This window comes from Sceloporus occidentalis, unplaced genomic scaffold (genome assembly GCF_023333645.1).
Source record: "Sceloporus occidentalis isolate IW3139 unplaced genomic scaffold, rSceOcc1.0.p SCAF_8, whole genome shotgun sequence".
Lineage (NCBI taxonomy): Eukaryota > Metazoa > Chordata > Lepidosauria > Squamata > Phrynosomatidae > Sceloporus > Sceloporus occidentalis.
Window position 1 is genome coordinate 49,298,584 of NW_028316988.1, and position 15,334 is coordinate 49,313,917.

At 41.3% G+C, this 15,334-nt stretch overlaps 1 protein-coding gene across 1 annotated transcript; it reads right to left on the reverse strand.

Moving 5' to 3' along the window:
• Nucleotides 1–450: 450 nt before the first annotated feature.
• Nucleotides 451–15,196, reverse strand: LOC149308890 (uncharacterized). Its single transcript, XM_089536636.1, has 6 exons — nucleotides 14,519–15,196; nucleotides 12,622–12,801; nucleotides 11,518–11,706; nucleotides 9,297–9,473; nucleotides 6,804–6,945; nucleotides 451–3,320 (listed from the first exon to the last, which is right to left on the reverse strand). The coding sequence occupies exons 1-6, from the start codon at nucleotides 14,612–14,614 to the stop codon at nucleotides 1,720–1,722; spliced, it is 2,385 nt and encodes a 794-aa protein (XP_089392762.1). The 5' UTR covers nucleotides 14,615–15,196; the 3' UTR covers nucleotides 451–1,719.
• Nucleotides 15,197–15,334: the final 138 nt, after the last annotated feature.

Genomic DNA, 15,334 nt, shown 5'->3' on the forward strand with positions numbered 1-15,334 from the left:
ATATTGTGATAAAGTACAATTGTTTCTAAGAATAATTGCTGTACTTTTGGATGGTTTCCTCAGCTACAGAGCTGCATTTTGAAGTCCTCGGGTATGGAACCAACCACCTTCCATACACACACCATTTTTTGGAACATCAAGTGATCTTCCCCCTCCAACACTTAGAGGACTTGTGGTCAAGTCCCATCTCTAAGAAGAGAGACATATAAGAACCTAGTCAGGGTTTGAAAAACAAAACAAAATGCAGATCTGAGAACTTCTACCTGGTTTGATTTGTATGACGGCCACAAAGAAGCCAAGATTGGGAACGGAACTGATCCTGACTGATTACAACGCGAAGTTCTCACTCAAGGCTTTTCCATTTCTGTTGTGGGAAAAGAAATAAATTTGTATTTGTATTGTTCTGTTTGGTTTAGTTCTTGGTTCTGTTGGGATTAAGACTTTGAGGAAGGGCACTGTGTTCCTTATCATGTTCATCTGTGCACAGCCCAAAAACATGTTTCTAGTTAAGCTGACAAAATTAAATGAAAGGGTATCATATTTGTGTCTTATCCTTCTTGTAAGGTCCTCAAGAGTGGCTCTTCTCATTCTAAGTAAATTTGCCATATTACAATGTTGATGGGATTTTATTTAGATTCTAGATATGTCACCTGATGTCCATTTATACCAGTGGTGCCCAAACTTTTTACCCTTGGACACACCAATTGGCACCCACCAATTTAGAGATGTTAATACTAGATTGCTATTTCTCAATGAGATGAACCAGTGGTGACACTAGTGTTGGTGTCACCCATTGCAGTAACTGGTGTCACCCTCCCCATGGATCTCCTCCCATACCACACCACACAGAATCCTTATTAACGTTCTTCGTACTGATGTTAGTACAAATAAATCCTACTTCCCATATATCACTGAATGTAATGGCAAGAGTTGTGTCATAAGCAATATGCCAAAATTTACAGATTACAATTAGATGATAAATTACATCATATGCACAGCCTACATGTAGTTACATGCACAGTGGGCCCTTGATATTCACTGGGGTTTGGTTCCAAGCTGACCTGTAGATACCAAAATTCATGGATGCTCAAGATCTATTAAATACAAGGGAACAGCAAAATTATGTCCTTTATATAAAATGAGGAAAGAAAAGGTTTGCTTTTGGAATTGATATTATTTTTGAATATTTTCAAAGTGAGAATGGTTGAATCCATGGATTAAAAAATCCATGGATACAGAGGGCTGACTGTACATTATTTCGTGTGTTTAATATGAAAATTTGGTAAGAGGTGATGTTTTAAATAAAATTTTACAATTTTACAATTTAAAATGCATTTAAAACATGGGGCCTCTCTTTTCTACTCCCATTGAGCTTCACCCCACTCACGCCATCTCTTTAGCATCTTAAAGGGATGCAGGTGAACACCACATCCCATTTCTGGCCAAAGGCAGTGGTAGAGCAGTGGTGTCACCCCAACTTAGGGTGTCACCTAGTGCAGCCCATACTCCCACACTGTATTAGTGATGCCCTGAGGTGCCTCTGGACACTTTTACAAAAATCACTAGCCAACACACACAGAGGTTTTTGTAGGTGTTGCCAACTGCTCTGTAGCACAGTCTTTTCCCCACCTCGCTTCCCTCCTCACTGGGTGTCCTTTTGCATCTGTCAGTCTGTTTCAGGACAACAACATTCATCTGTTGTTCCAGGTCCAGCCATCCCTATTCTTGATCTTCATTTTTGCCTTCTCTGCTAACTGGCAACACGTTGTCATTCCCATGGTAAGGTTCTTCACTCAAATGCATTTCCATTTCCCCTTTTATCTTCTCTGGCCCTTCCCAAGTGACTTGCAAGGCTGCCTGTTCTGTGACAGAGTTCCCGTCCATCACTTGCATCTTCAACTTCTCTGCCTTGAAGGTAATCTCTGCTTCAAAGCATCCTTGTCCACCTTGTGTCTCTCTTTGTGACACAGAACTGGAGCCAACTTTGGCCTCTTTTTTTCCACCTTCACCTATTTTGTCATGATCATCCATCTCTTCCCTGGAATCTCCTGCTTTGATGTTAGAGTTATCTTCTAATGCTTGTTTCCCACAATCCCCAACAATGATCACATTATCTTCTGTGTTGGCTTCACACTGACCTGGGCTTACTTCATGCCCACATATTTCCTCTTTAGACTCAGAATGACTCCCAGCTTCTCTTTCTGTCTTTTCCAACTCTATGCTTTCTCCATGTTCATCATTCTCTGCAACGAAATGAACGTTTTTTGGTCCTTGGCAATTCTCCTTGTCAGAGCCTGCCTCTTCTCTCAAATTCAGCTCTATCAACACCCCTGCTTCCCTCTTTGGCTCTTCGTCCTCAACCTGAAAGAAGTTTCCTCCTTCACTCTTTTCCTCTGAATTCTCTCCTCTAGCACCTTCTTTGTTATTCTCTTCTTCAAGGTTTTCATTGTCCTGGGCCTTAAAACTGGCCCTAACTTTGATTTCTCCCCTTTCATGCATCACATCACAATTTTCCATCTCTCTTGTGGAATTCACTACTTCAGAACTCATCTCAGCTTCACAATGTCTTTCCACAACTGTACTGTCTGCAGCAGTTCCTGCAGTTCCCCTCACATTTTCCTTAGCAATTCCATGGGCAGCTCTTCTTTCTTGCTCTCTCTTCAGTGCTGCAAAATCTGTCTGTCCCCTTTGATCCCCCTCCGTTTCCACATTTTCTCCCTCTTCATTTGCCTGGCAATCCCCAGGTCCTAATTGTTTGATCTCAGAGGTTTCACCATCTCTTAAATCATTTTTCGAATAACTGTGCACTTTTCCTTCTCCTTGCTCTTCTGTTTTTTTCATTCCTATTTCAATGTTCATTTCTTTCTGAAGGAAAGTATCATCTGTCTCCTTTTCCTCCTCTTTCACTGAAGATCCTTTCTTTTCCTCTTCTTTGTTTGCTTCCACTGTTTCTTGATTCCTTGCTCCAGTCCCTTGGCCCCCACTATTTGCCTTTAAGAAGGCTTCTTTGTTATTTTCACCCATCTCTACTTTGTGGCCATAGCCAGGCAGCTCATTTATCCCAGTGAGCTCTTCACTCTCCTCGGTCATTGTCTCCTCGCTTTCCCCTTGAGAAGGGTGCTGGAAAAGACCTTGGTACCTCTTACGATCTTCCACATGTTTCTGCCTCATCTTCTCCCCCAAAATCTTTAACTCCTTTCTCACAGCAGCAGCCAGAGAGGGATCCAGGTGGGCCACCCTCAGAAAGTCTGCTCGAGCCTCCTTTTCATTCCAGACTGCGGCATGAGCCTTTGCCCGTTTGAAATAAGCCTTGACATTTTCTAGAAAAGAACAAAGACAATTAGTCGCTATGAGGCAAATCTCATCAAATTTGTCACAAATCTGATACCTCACAAATCACAGGCCTAATCAAACCTGCCCCATATATAACATTCTACGTCCCCAGACCATTATTTCATACAGAGTTATAATATAAATTTGGCTCAACAAAGTTGTGCAAATAACCCCATACTCCCCTCCTGATTTATCTCCTTACTCTCTCAGACAGTAACCCTGTTCAAGATGGGATTATCCTGAACATGTGAAGAAGCTAGCCCTCAGTCCATTGTTACTCTCTTCGCATAGAGAGTGACAGTCTGAAAAGCAGAGCCTCTGCTATGTGTCCATGGTAAGTCTCTGACTGCAAACATTTGATCAGAGCTGGCCTCAGGGGTTAACACTGTTGGATCTCTCCTGAGACTTGCTTCATGGCATAGTATGCCCTAGAGATCTATGCTGGCTTTTCTTTTCTTACTGTTTCAGACTGTTTACCTGCCCTCTCTGAGTGTTCAATCCACAAGAGTTTAGAGAAAAATCATCTTTTGGGTGCTGATGCAAACTGGGCCTGGAGGAAGATGCCAAAGTGATGGCAGACTTACTGGAGGAGGGTGCCCAAATTTTTCAGGGAAGAACCTGGAACTGAAAACTGCATTTTGTGATCTCACAGTTGTATTGTATTGTACTATTATGTTCTTTAAAGTCACCTACGACTTATGGTAACTTTACCATAGGGTTTTTCTTGGTAACATTATTCAGAGAAAGTTTGTCTTTTGTCTTCCTCTGAATATAGCATGCAACATCTGGTATTCCCTGGTGTCTCCCTTGCAACTGCTATCTAGGACTAACCTTGCTTAGCTTCTAAGATCACACAGAATCTGGTGCCTTCAAAGTTTTCATAGTTATATTCTGTTAATTAAATAATGTGGCAGAAGATATAGAGTGCAATATCTCAATATTAGTTTTAAATAAAACCAAGATTCAAGGCCAAACAGCTGCAAAAGAAGAGGCTTGAAAGATTATTGTTTTGCTTTACATAGAAACATTACTTATAGGAACAGGAAGACAGACACAGAGCCAGGTAGATTTCACACACCAAAGACATTATGAAGTTATAGGAATGTTTTAAAAGAGTTGCTGATATAGCAATGTGCAATCTGGTAAGCATACCTCCAATGGTCTCTGAAACTTTGAACATGCAACATACTCCTTGGAATAACAAAAAGTCTGGATTGGGCTACAAATAGGTAGCAGGCAGGGGTGTTATCCAAAAAAGTGGAGAGGTTTGGGATCCCCACCAACTGTCAGGTGCCCTTGGAGGTCCCCTGCCATTGATATGAAAGATAGTTACATGTGGTTACAGATGTTAGGATTTCAGGTCCCATACTGTTATGGTTTATGCCATGATCCAGACTGAAGAGAACTCTGGGAATATAACTGAGAGTGCATGGAATGTATGTACTGAAAATGGCTTATTATTAGGACAAGAAGTTATGACTTTTATATAGGCTCACACGTTAAATTGCTGTTATACTTATTGTGGTTTATGTGTTATTATGATATTTATCCATGAGGCTGACTGGTTATATATAAGAGAAGTTGATTGGATATATGACAGAGATATACAGTGAACCCTTCCTATATATGTGGGGGATCTGTTCCAGACCACCACCACCTTGTGTAAGGGAAACAGCGCTTATACTCATGTACCATTGAAAATAATGGGGCGTGAGCCCATGGCACAGTGCCGTGTGTGCACCACGAGCACATGCACCATTGTTCCCCCCATGCAGCTTCTGCATATGGAAGCCACATATGGCGCGTCCATGTACAGCGCAGGCGCACTATATGTTATAATGATGGTTATTAGCAGATCAGTGTTAGAGTGTGTTTAATAAAGGGATGATGTGTGTTAAGCTAATATGACATTTAACCCACGGCAGGACAAAAGCCCTGGGAAGGGGGGATTATTTGGGAACCAGGTGGGGTGCTATCTCTGTGAGAAGAGGGAACTGTTTATAGTTCTAGACAACTGGAGACTAGTCTGTGTCAGGGAGGTGAGAAGAGGGGAAACAGTCTGTGTGAAAGAATGTGATGTTTGGGATTTATATTACAAACAAAATGACAATAGAAATGTGATGGGAAAGTTGCCTGGGCAGGAACTCTTGAACTGAACTGACCAATGGTTGCTGTTGTGTGACTGTGGTGGTGGGACCCCCGAAAGAATTGTATAAATATGAGTGTCAATCAATGTACTTCAGAGCTGGCAATAATTCAAAGCCATTAGTGCCTGTTATGCTGTGTCTTCTTTTCCTCAATAAATCGTTCTGAGAAAATACTCCAGAGCTTGGTCATAGGTAAGAGAAGAGCTTGCTTAGCAGAGACCTGACACCAGCATCATCATCATCATCTCCTTGGTACTAGGAGGGAATTATAAGTCAAAAGGAGGCCCGTGAGAGATGGGTAACTTAAGGGGATCTTTCCACCTACAGTATGCACTCACTGCAGAGAAAATCTGGTTTCAATTACAGTTGGTCCTCCTTATACACAGATTTTTATACATTGATTCATGCATCCATGGCTTGAAAATATTCAAAAAAAAGTATAAATTTCAAATTTCAAACCTTGATTTTTCCATTTTATATAAGGGACACCATTTTGCTATGCCACTGTATTTAATTAAGCTTGAGTATACACGGATTTTGTTATTCACGGGGGCTCCTGGAACCAAACCCCAGCGGATAACAAGGGTATACTATAATAGCAGAGTTTTATTTAGAAATGTGCAAAGATGCACGCAAATACACAGATTCAATGCAACTTTAAGAACCGTACAAGGCTAACAAAAAGGAAAGGTGTGAAAGGTTGGATAGCGAGGAATCAGGAATTAGAGGGGATGGTAATTACCAGTCCTGAAGAGAGGGTTTTATGAAAGACTGGGAGTGGCTCAAACAGAGTCTGAGGGCTATACAAAGAGTGGAGCTCCTGTCCTTGGAGAGGAGCCTCAGTCTATAGCAGCAAACTGGCCATGTGTGGGGGAGATATTGATATCCTGTTTTGCACCCTCAACGGATACTTAACATTCCCACACAGTGTAACAAAGGCTTGATGGTTTTTACATGGGGTTGAAAAAGGACTCTGGAACAACTGATGGCTTTAACTCCAGAGAGATGAAACATTGATCGGATTTGAGACAACCTCTGGATAGTTTGATAGGAAGGTGAATAGGAACATAGCCTGGGGTGAGGAGGAGATATGATCCTTGGCTGCATTTGATGGGACTTGCTCAGTTTTCATTGTGAGAGGATTGTGATCATCAAATCCATTTAACTCTTATTTTACTACTATCAAGGTCTCCCACGTACACTAAACATCCTGGTACTCCATATGCCATTGTGACCTCTCAGCAATACGTTTGACACTAGATATCAAATATGAAAATATGAAACCCCATATTCAATGAGAGGGGTGTAGAGTACAACACTCACTGTTGTTCTTTTGGAGAAGATCAGTGGTGTGTTCCAACACTTCATAATACTCCCCCAGCTCCAGCTGACATTGGCAATAGTTGAGCACAAGAGGTGTGATGAGATTCTCTAGCTTCAGCCAGTCTTCGTCCCATGGCTTCTCCTGTTGAGACAGCCAAGGAAAGGACAAATGGGTGACAGGGATCAGGGAAAATAGTCAAATCTGGTGCCACCTGGGAAACAAGCAACATCTTTGGGATGCAGAAGAGTCCACAACATGAGCACTAAGGAAAAAGGAAGGTGGCATTGGTGGATAAATTCAATCAAAGAAGCCACAGCGCAGACTTTGCAAGACCTCAGCAGGGCTACTAATGACAGGTCATTGGAGGTCTCTCATTCAGACAGTCACCATACACTGAAGCTCACTTGATAGGATTAACAACAACAATCACAGAAGAAGGGCATTACTAGGGCAAAAGGAGGGACGATCATAGGAAATACGGGAAAGTGGACTTATTTGTTTTTATGGGCGAATGGGGCACCAGCCCACCCAACGTTAGAATTATTGTATGTTTTCATTACACTGTGTTAATGCTGGTTTCTCAATCCTGACAATATACGTCTGCTGGAAACAGTTCTGGTTAATGAATAAAGCTTTCTGGTTCACCAGTAGAGACTGGATGTCTGAACTAAAGTACACTCATCCCTCCATATTTGTGGCTTTGACATTTGCAGATTTGATTATTCACGGATTTGATTAATATGTTATCTCTAGGAATATCTAGGTCCTCCAGTTCAACTCTATGGTCAGCTTTAACTAAAAGTTGCACTGAAAGACCTAGAGATTCCTAGAATGAATGCTCCACTAGGCATTTGTAGCTCCTTAGTGCAGTTCTATGGTCAGTGTCTGTTGGACGTTGACTACAAAGTTGCACTGGAGAACCTAGAGATTCCTAGGCCCCATTCATACTGGTCTAAAAGACTTGGAAGGAACTGGGCTGATCCGGATGCCCCTCCCCCGAATCGCTCCGTTAGCAAGTGCCCACTACAAATTTGAAATCGAATGCATTTTGACCTGCAAATTAGAAATCGAATGCATTCTGTATCTGCTGGCGAGGTGGCCGCTGCCAATCAAGCTATCGTCATGGTGACGTTTGCAGGGCATCAGGGAAAGTGTCCTCCCTTTTTAAAGAGCCAGGCACAGGGGTTTCAGCGGCTGAAGCAGGGAGAGAGATGCCTCTCTCTCTCTCTCTTTTTTTATAAACCTGTGGGCTTTGGGGTCAGATCTGCCCCTGTCCCAGGCAAAGGATGGGATTGCCATGCATTTTTTTTATGCTTTTAAAAGCAACATTAGCTTTCCCTTTGCTTCCCTTGCTGTATCTGCTCAAGAAGACAAACCATGCGCATATTTGCTCCAAAAAAATTGTTAAAAATGTAACATTGATTGTTTGCAACATTTGTAGCTTCCCCCTCTGCAGAAGGCAAGGAGATCCAAGGATATAAAGTGCAAGCCCAGCTCCATCTGCCTCTGGAATACAAGCATAATGTATTCAATGCGCATATTTGCTCCAAAAAAATTGTTAAAACTGTAACATTGATTGTTTGCAACATTTGTAGCTTCCCCCTCTGCAGAAGGCAAGGAGATCCAAGGATATAAAGTGCAAGCCCAGCTCCATCTGCCTCTGGAATACAAACATAATGTATTCAATGCGCATATTTGCTCCAAAAAAATTGTTTGAATTTGAAAAGGGGGGGGGGGTTGCCTGACATGAGCTCCGTTCGTGACCTGAATTTTTTCCTCCTGCAAGGGAAGGAATGCCCAGCGACAGAGGGCTTTGGGCAGGGGATGCAGGGAAAAGAGGCTCCTAAAGAATGCCTTCCCTTGCTCTCTTCTTCCCAGGGCTCTTTCCTCCTCCCCCTCCCCTCCGATGAGGGGAGGAAATGCCTTGCCCTTTGCCCACCCTCTGACCTAAATCCCTCCCTCAATTTGCCTCGATCGTGATCGAGGCCAAGTTCTCATTCCCAGGACCCGGGGTTTTCCAAAAGAAACGGTATTTGCGCCGATCTCAAAAACACCGCGCTAGGGGCCATTTAACACGGAACGGGTGTGCAAGCCCCGGATTCGCTTGTGTGAGATTCGGGGTGAGTAGGAACTTCACGTGATTGAATCGGTTTCAGAACCAATTTTTTTTGTAATGTGAATGGGCCCCAAGAGAGGTGTCAGAAATTCCTACTCTACTACCTTCTTGTGTCATGTAGGTGACCTGGGTTCTAGAAGGCTATGTGGCGGTGGGGTGCAATTTCTGATATGTTCTAGCAAGCTGATAATGCTTGAGATAGGGCACAAAGATAGAAATGAATCATGCTAGCAAAGTACATGAAGGTGCATCACCAGAACAATAGCCACAAGGTGATGATTTGGTCACAGCATGGCGGTCTGCATTGATGGATGGACTGGTTTTTTTTAAAAAAAATCACAAACCTTCATGATATTTATTTCAACGCAGCTCTCACCTTGGCCTGGACGTTACGTAAACAGATGACAGCTTCTTGGTATTTCTCTGCTGCTTCCTTGAATTTTCTGGACAGGACTAAACGGTTGCCCTCAGTGTGCAACTTTGGCACTGCCACCAGTTTCTCATCATTATTCATGGCCCATGTGTCCCGTTTGTAGGAAGTGGGATCCTCTACCTGGGGAGAACAGAGCAGCAGCAGTTATTTAGATGTAAATTCTACTCATTTATCAAATTTATAAGCCAGCCCTAATAAAACTAATAACAAAAATTGAACACACTGCCAGCAACCATTCAACCTCAAAGAGTGTAAAGATATGTAAAAAATATTTGGCTCTGAAGTCTGTATGGAAGTGTACATGAAAATGCATGACTAAGGAAGATTGTCAAAACAGCCAAATATACTGTACATCCTGGGAATAGCCATCTCCTACCAGGACTTTCAGCTTACAAAAAGATTTTCATCTTCTGTGGTGACCCTTGGATTACTATCATCCCACAGGGACTTTCAGTTTGCCAAATGCTCCCACTGTGGCTCTCAAAGTGCATTTGTCTTCTAGAGCAACTTCTAGACTATTATGGTCCCATTGGGACCCTTAGTTTACAAAAGTAGATTTCGTTATTCGTTTTATATGAATAATTTATAGCAAAATGAAGGACGATATGAATAATCAATAAGAACCAAGACTGTAAGACAGAAAGTCAGAATTGTTTTAGTTAATGTAAAGTGAATTAAATGTCTAGATGTAGAGCATTAAGCACTGAGTTAAGATTTGTGATTTTAGTAAAGTAACTTTTAAAGATTATGTAATGGGGGTGTTAATAGATAAGAATGAGAAAAAAAAGAAATTAGAAGGTAGAGAAAGCTGCACAGGGTAAGTAAGTTAGAAAAAGAGAGAAACAATTAAGAGAGTTTATGGAAGATTGAGGAAAATTTAGGGAAGGAAGGTTAGAGGAAAGAAAGAGAAAGAGGAAAGAAGGAGGTAATGGATAAAAATACAGAAAGGGAAGGGGGAGCTTTATGGAAAGAAGATAGTAAAATCAGAAGCTTAAGTTCTCATATGTGTGTGTGTGTGTGTGTTTGTTTGTTTGTTTAGTCTTTTCAGTTAGTCCATCTTGTAGATGTACAAATGTTCAACAATGTTCCATGTAGGTTTGGGTATTTTTATGTATTTATGTTTGTGAATGTTATATGTATATACAGGTATAAGATTAATAAAAATATTGTTAAAGTAGATTTTGTGATATGTACCTTGTTCAATTTTGAATTATATACAAATGTTTGTGACAATCAATGAAAGTCATTTTACCTTTATATTTATAAAGCACTAAGAAGATATGAAGACCAGTTTTCTAAAATCATTAATTTATGTTTTACTATTAGAAACGTTTACATGTAATACATAAGTCAGTGGACGTTTTCTTGCATTATTAGTTTATTTAAGATTCAAAAGACATCAACATATTGGTTTATGTCAGTATATGGTGCTAGTTTCCTGAGCTTAAGTTTGCATCGATTATTAGTTGCAATCACCTCTTCATTTTTTTTCTTAGAATAGTACAGCAGCAGTTATTATGTAAATGTAAATTCTATTAATTTATCAGATTTATAAACCGGTCCCAATAAAACTACAAACACAAATTAAACTGATGCTGCCAGCTGCAGAGAGAGATGAAATGGGACCAAAGGTTCCTCAATTCTGCTGTCACAGAAAATGAGATGAGAAGCCGTCCACCAACTTTGCTGAAAGAGAATTTGCTTTTTTCCTCTTTCCTATCTATCTCCTTTCATATCATGACTTTTTAGACTGCAATTTAATTTTAAATACTGAGAGCTTTAAAACTATATTGTTGTGTGCCTTAGTTTGTTTCATATTTGTTATATACAGTGAGTCCTTGGTATCCACTGGGGTTTGGTTCCATGAGGTCCCCATGGAGACCAAAATCTGTGGATGTTCAAATACCATTAAAAACAATGGCATAGTAAACCAGTGTCCTTTATATAAAATGGCCAAATCAAGGTTAGTTTTTGGGATCCCCCCCCCCTCCGCTTTGGAATATTTGGAATAGCCATGGATGGTTGAACCAAGGGATGCAGTATCTGTGGATATGAAGGGCTGACTGTACTCTGTGCTGGGATGAAAGATGGTTATACAAATTTTAAACAATACGTTAAACAGGCAAAACAGCCACATTTACATACTGCTCTTTATCCAACTCACTTTAAATAGCTCCATAATAAAGATGAGAGGTTGTGGTGTCCTCTGAAGTTCATCTAAGTCTGCATAACCTGTGCTGTGATAGTCAAACATGTTGCCCATCCCACAGCGGTGCTTCTGACCCTCCAGAGGGTCTTTGCCTTCAGCAATTTTCCTCATGCCCTTGGAAATTAAGGCATACATCCCTGTATGCTTTTAAAAAAAAGCAAAGCATTGAATGACAAGACTTCCTTTCCTGCTGTGTACTTTACAGAACTGAAGTAGCATAGACACATCATGACAGGCATCAAATCTTTTAGTCTAAGTCTCAAGTCTCTACCTTCACGTCTCAAGTCTGGGGGCCAACTTTTAACACAGGGTGTGTTTCTTGGAGAGGAAAAGCAGATGTATTAGGCAATGGGCTTGAGATGAGGGTTGAGGTCCGCTCTGCAGCCTGTCCCCACGGAACATCAGAGGAGCATTTTAAAGCTTTTCAAAAGCTGGGAGGATCCTTCTGCTTCAAGCTCACTGTCTAACACAGTGGTTCCCAAACTTTGGTCTTCCAGGTGTTTTGGACTTCAGCTCCCAAAGGCCCCATCCACCTTGGCCAACAGACAAGGATATTGGGAGGTGAACTCCAAAACATGTGAATTACCAAAGTTTAGGAACTACTGGTCTAACACATTTGCTAGTTCCCTCCAAGAAATGCACCCAGCACTCCGGGAGTATATCTTGCCTGCTGCCTGAAATGAATGGCACCAGCAAGTATACAAGTCTCAAGTCAAGTTGAGCCAAGTTGTTGTTTTTGCCAAGTCAAGTCCAAATCAAGTCACTGAAGTGGCTTAAGTCTGAGTCAATTAAATCTCCACCACTGCAGGCAATGATGATAATGATGACGACGATGACGACGACGACGATGATGATGATGAGATTTATTTATAGCCCGTCCAATCACTAAGAATCCAGGCAGGTTACAACAATAAAAATACATTTTAAAATACAATAAAATACAAAATTAATCCCTACCCATCCCCCCATCCCGATGGCAAAACCACCGATAACGATATTCTCCAGCACTAAAGGCAACCACGTATAATCAGAGTAAGGCTTATCCAATCAGATACTCACAACAGCATCACACCAGAACTCCGCCACCTCTCCAATCCGCATGGAAGTCAACAGGGTCTCCCAGACCTCGATTTTGAACATTTTCCCAACAATAATCTCCATGGGGATGCCAGCCTGACGGCTGTCATCTATTACTGTTCGCTCAAAGTTGTCCTTCAGTGTCTGGAAGTGGAATGTTACCTGCATCAAAGATAGATAGAAGTTAATGCTGGTTAGGTTCTAGCTAGCCCAATTCCAATTCATAGAAAGCTCAGTGCCTTCGCCTGCTTCCTGCCATTTAGCAGTAACTATCAATTATTCATTGTATGGGACTCAATTCGGCTTCAGCTTCCCAGATAGAGATTCTTATTCTGAGTTTCTCCAGGTGTAAATGTATTGTTATGTTTGATTGTTTTAAACTGCTTTTTTATTATTTTAACTATCTTAACTAGGGCGCGTTACAGACCGCCGGATTGCGGCGGTTTGCTGCCGCCGCCGCTTACACTATCCGGGAGCTGCAGCCTTTAAATGGCGCAGCTCCCGGATGCTGCCGAGGAGCGCGGAAATCGCGCTCCTTCTGAGGCCCCGGAAGAGGCGCCACAAAGCGCAAGGGGCGCATTTGTGGCATCATTTCCGGGGCGACACGTGCGGACACAACGCATCCAGCACGTAAAGATGGCGGCGCCCGTGTGTATAGGGCGCCGCCATCTTTACGCCCTCGTCACATGCTAGGGGTGAGGCCGGTGTGGACGCTAGGTCCTCGGCCAACCCCTAGCACGTGACGGGGGCGTATTAAAGGCCCATCTATAACGCGCCTATGTATGTTTAAAAATGGCACGTTTTAAATTATTATGTTGTTGATAGTATAATTCTATTTTGCCTCTTTTAATTATATTGTGTTTTAATTTACTATATATACTCAACTGTAAGTCGACCTCATGTATAGCTCAAGGGCAGATTTTGAGGACAAAATTATGGATTTTTATATGATCCATGGATAAGTCGAGGGTAAAGCTTAGGTTCATGTAACAAAGGATCTAAAGGACGAAGCAAAGGAAACAATGCCAAAGAACTTAAAAAACTCCTGCAGGCATAACTTTGTGCTCACACTAAAATCTGGATGGATTAGAAAATATAGGATTGGTGCTTCCAGGGCAGATTACACTCTTGACTTTCACAAGGGGATGGCTCCTTTTTAAATAAGAATTAAAGTATAATATATACATTGACCCGCAGATAAGTTGACTCAGTTTTTTGAGTCAATTTTCTGACTAAAATTTCTAGATTTATACATGAGTATATACAGTATAAATGTCTTGAGTCCCAGCTTGGGCGGGGAGGTGGGATATAAATAAAATTAGTAACAGCAGATACCATTATTTCTATTATTATTATTTGTTTCACAGCCTATCAGCTGGGATTCACTTTCTATCTAGGAAATGGCGAGGGAGGGTCAGAGCATGTGGCACAGTCCAAACAGCACCAGCATTAACATTATAATTTAATTATTTTAAAAATATTGCAGAACTGAAAGATAAGAGAATAATAATAATATTACAATATTTATTTATTTATATCCCGCCTCTCCCTGTATTGGATCGAAGAGAAGGGCCCAAAAGATTAGCCTCTGATGCTCTGGTCATTTGGCTATATGACCTAACTGCATTAGACCACTGTCTTCAAAAAGGAGATCCCCAGAAACTGGTATTCAGAAGCATACCATCTCTGAACCAAAGTGTGGAAACATAATTTTTGACATACATTTCCTGGAATTCCCCACTCTTAAAATTCTGGGAACAGTACTATAATCATAATTTCCCCAAACTTTGCAGCGAACATGAGGTTTGAATTCCTTTTATCAGTTGTTGCAGACTGTTCAAGCTAAAGTTCCAAAGCTTCGCCACTCGCTGCCACTCACCTTGCTTCCATCCTTGAAATCTGGAAGACCTCCATAGCCTCCATGTAAAATCTTTTTCTTGACTCCTTCCACGTTTAGCAGATAGGTTTCTTCCATGGCTGAGTCACACACCGATCTTTCTTCTTTTTTCCGAGATAATTCTGATTTAGTTCCTCACTTAGTGTCTCACTAAGCCAAATGGACCTATTTTCTGTCTCTTTTTCAGCGAATCTATTTTGCTGGCCTAGTGCATGGATTTGCTCCCACTATTTAGATGTGCATGTTGGAAAAGAAGTCTGAACAGCAAAGCCTTGATGTTTCTTGAAATCACACCTGATTCTGCAGAATTAAACAAGAGTCCTATTCTATAGAGTCCCTTTTCAGAAACTGACAAGATGTCCCCAACTCTAACCACTGCTGATGTGTTGAAGAAACTGCACACTATTAACTCAGCCTTCCCTTCCTGATCCTCTCCTTGTCCTGCCAGGTTAATCCAGGATTTACCTCCTTTGTATGTTTGAAATTAGATTAGGCTGTTTAATGTACAGAGGCTGCCTCCAATATCGTTCTAGGTGATGTGAGCAACTACTTGAGGCTAGGACCGTGTCTGAGCTAGTATGCTTGTGTTAGGGCTGCAACACTTTGTATCAGAGCTTGGAAATAATTTGAGAAAGATTAATTTATTCATAATTAAGGTGGATAACAATTGAATAAAGCAATTTTAAAATTCATTATTCCAGTAGTTAACCACCAGTATTATTTTTAACCAATGGATACTCCTTGGTACATTTTAATTAATTTGAGGGCAAGCAGGACATTTTGAGGGTGATGGGGTAA

Bases quoted from the DNA above. Each gene is read 5' to 3' on its own strand.
- LOC149308890 (XM_089536636.1), bottom strand. From the start codon at position 14,614: ATGGAAGAAACCTATCTGCTAAACGTGGAAGGAGTCAAGAAAAAGATT. The intron at 9,474-11,517 runs GTGAGTTGGATA...TGTTCTCCCCAG, and splicing joins TTATTATGGAGCTATTTAAA to GTAGAGGATCCCACTTCCTA. The intron at 3,321-6,803 runs GTGAGTGTTGTA...GTTCTTTTCTAG, and splicing joins TCTTCTCCAAAAGAACAACA to AAAATGTCAAGGCTTATTTC.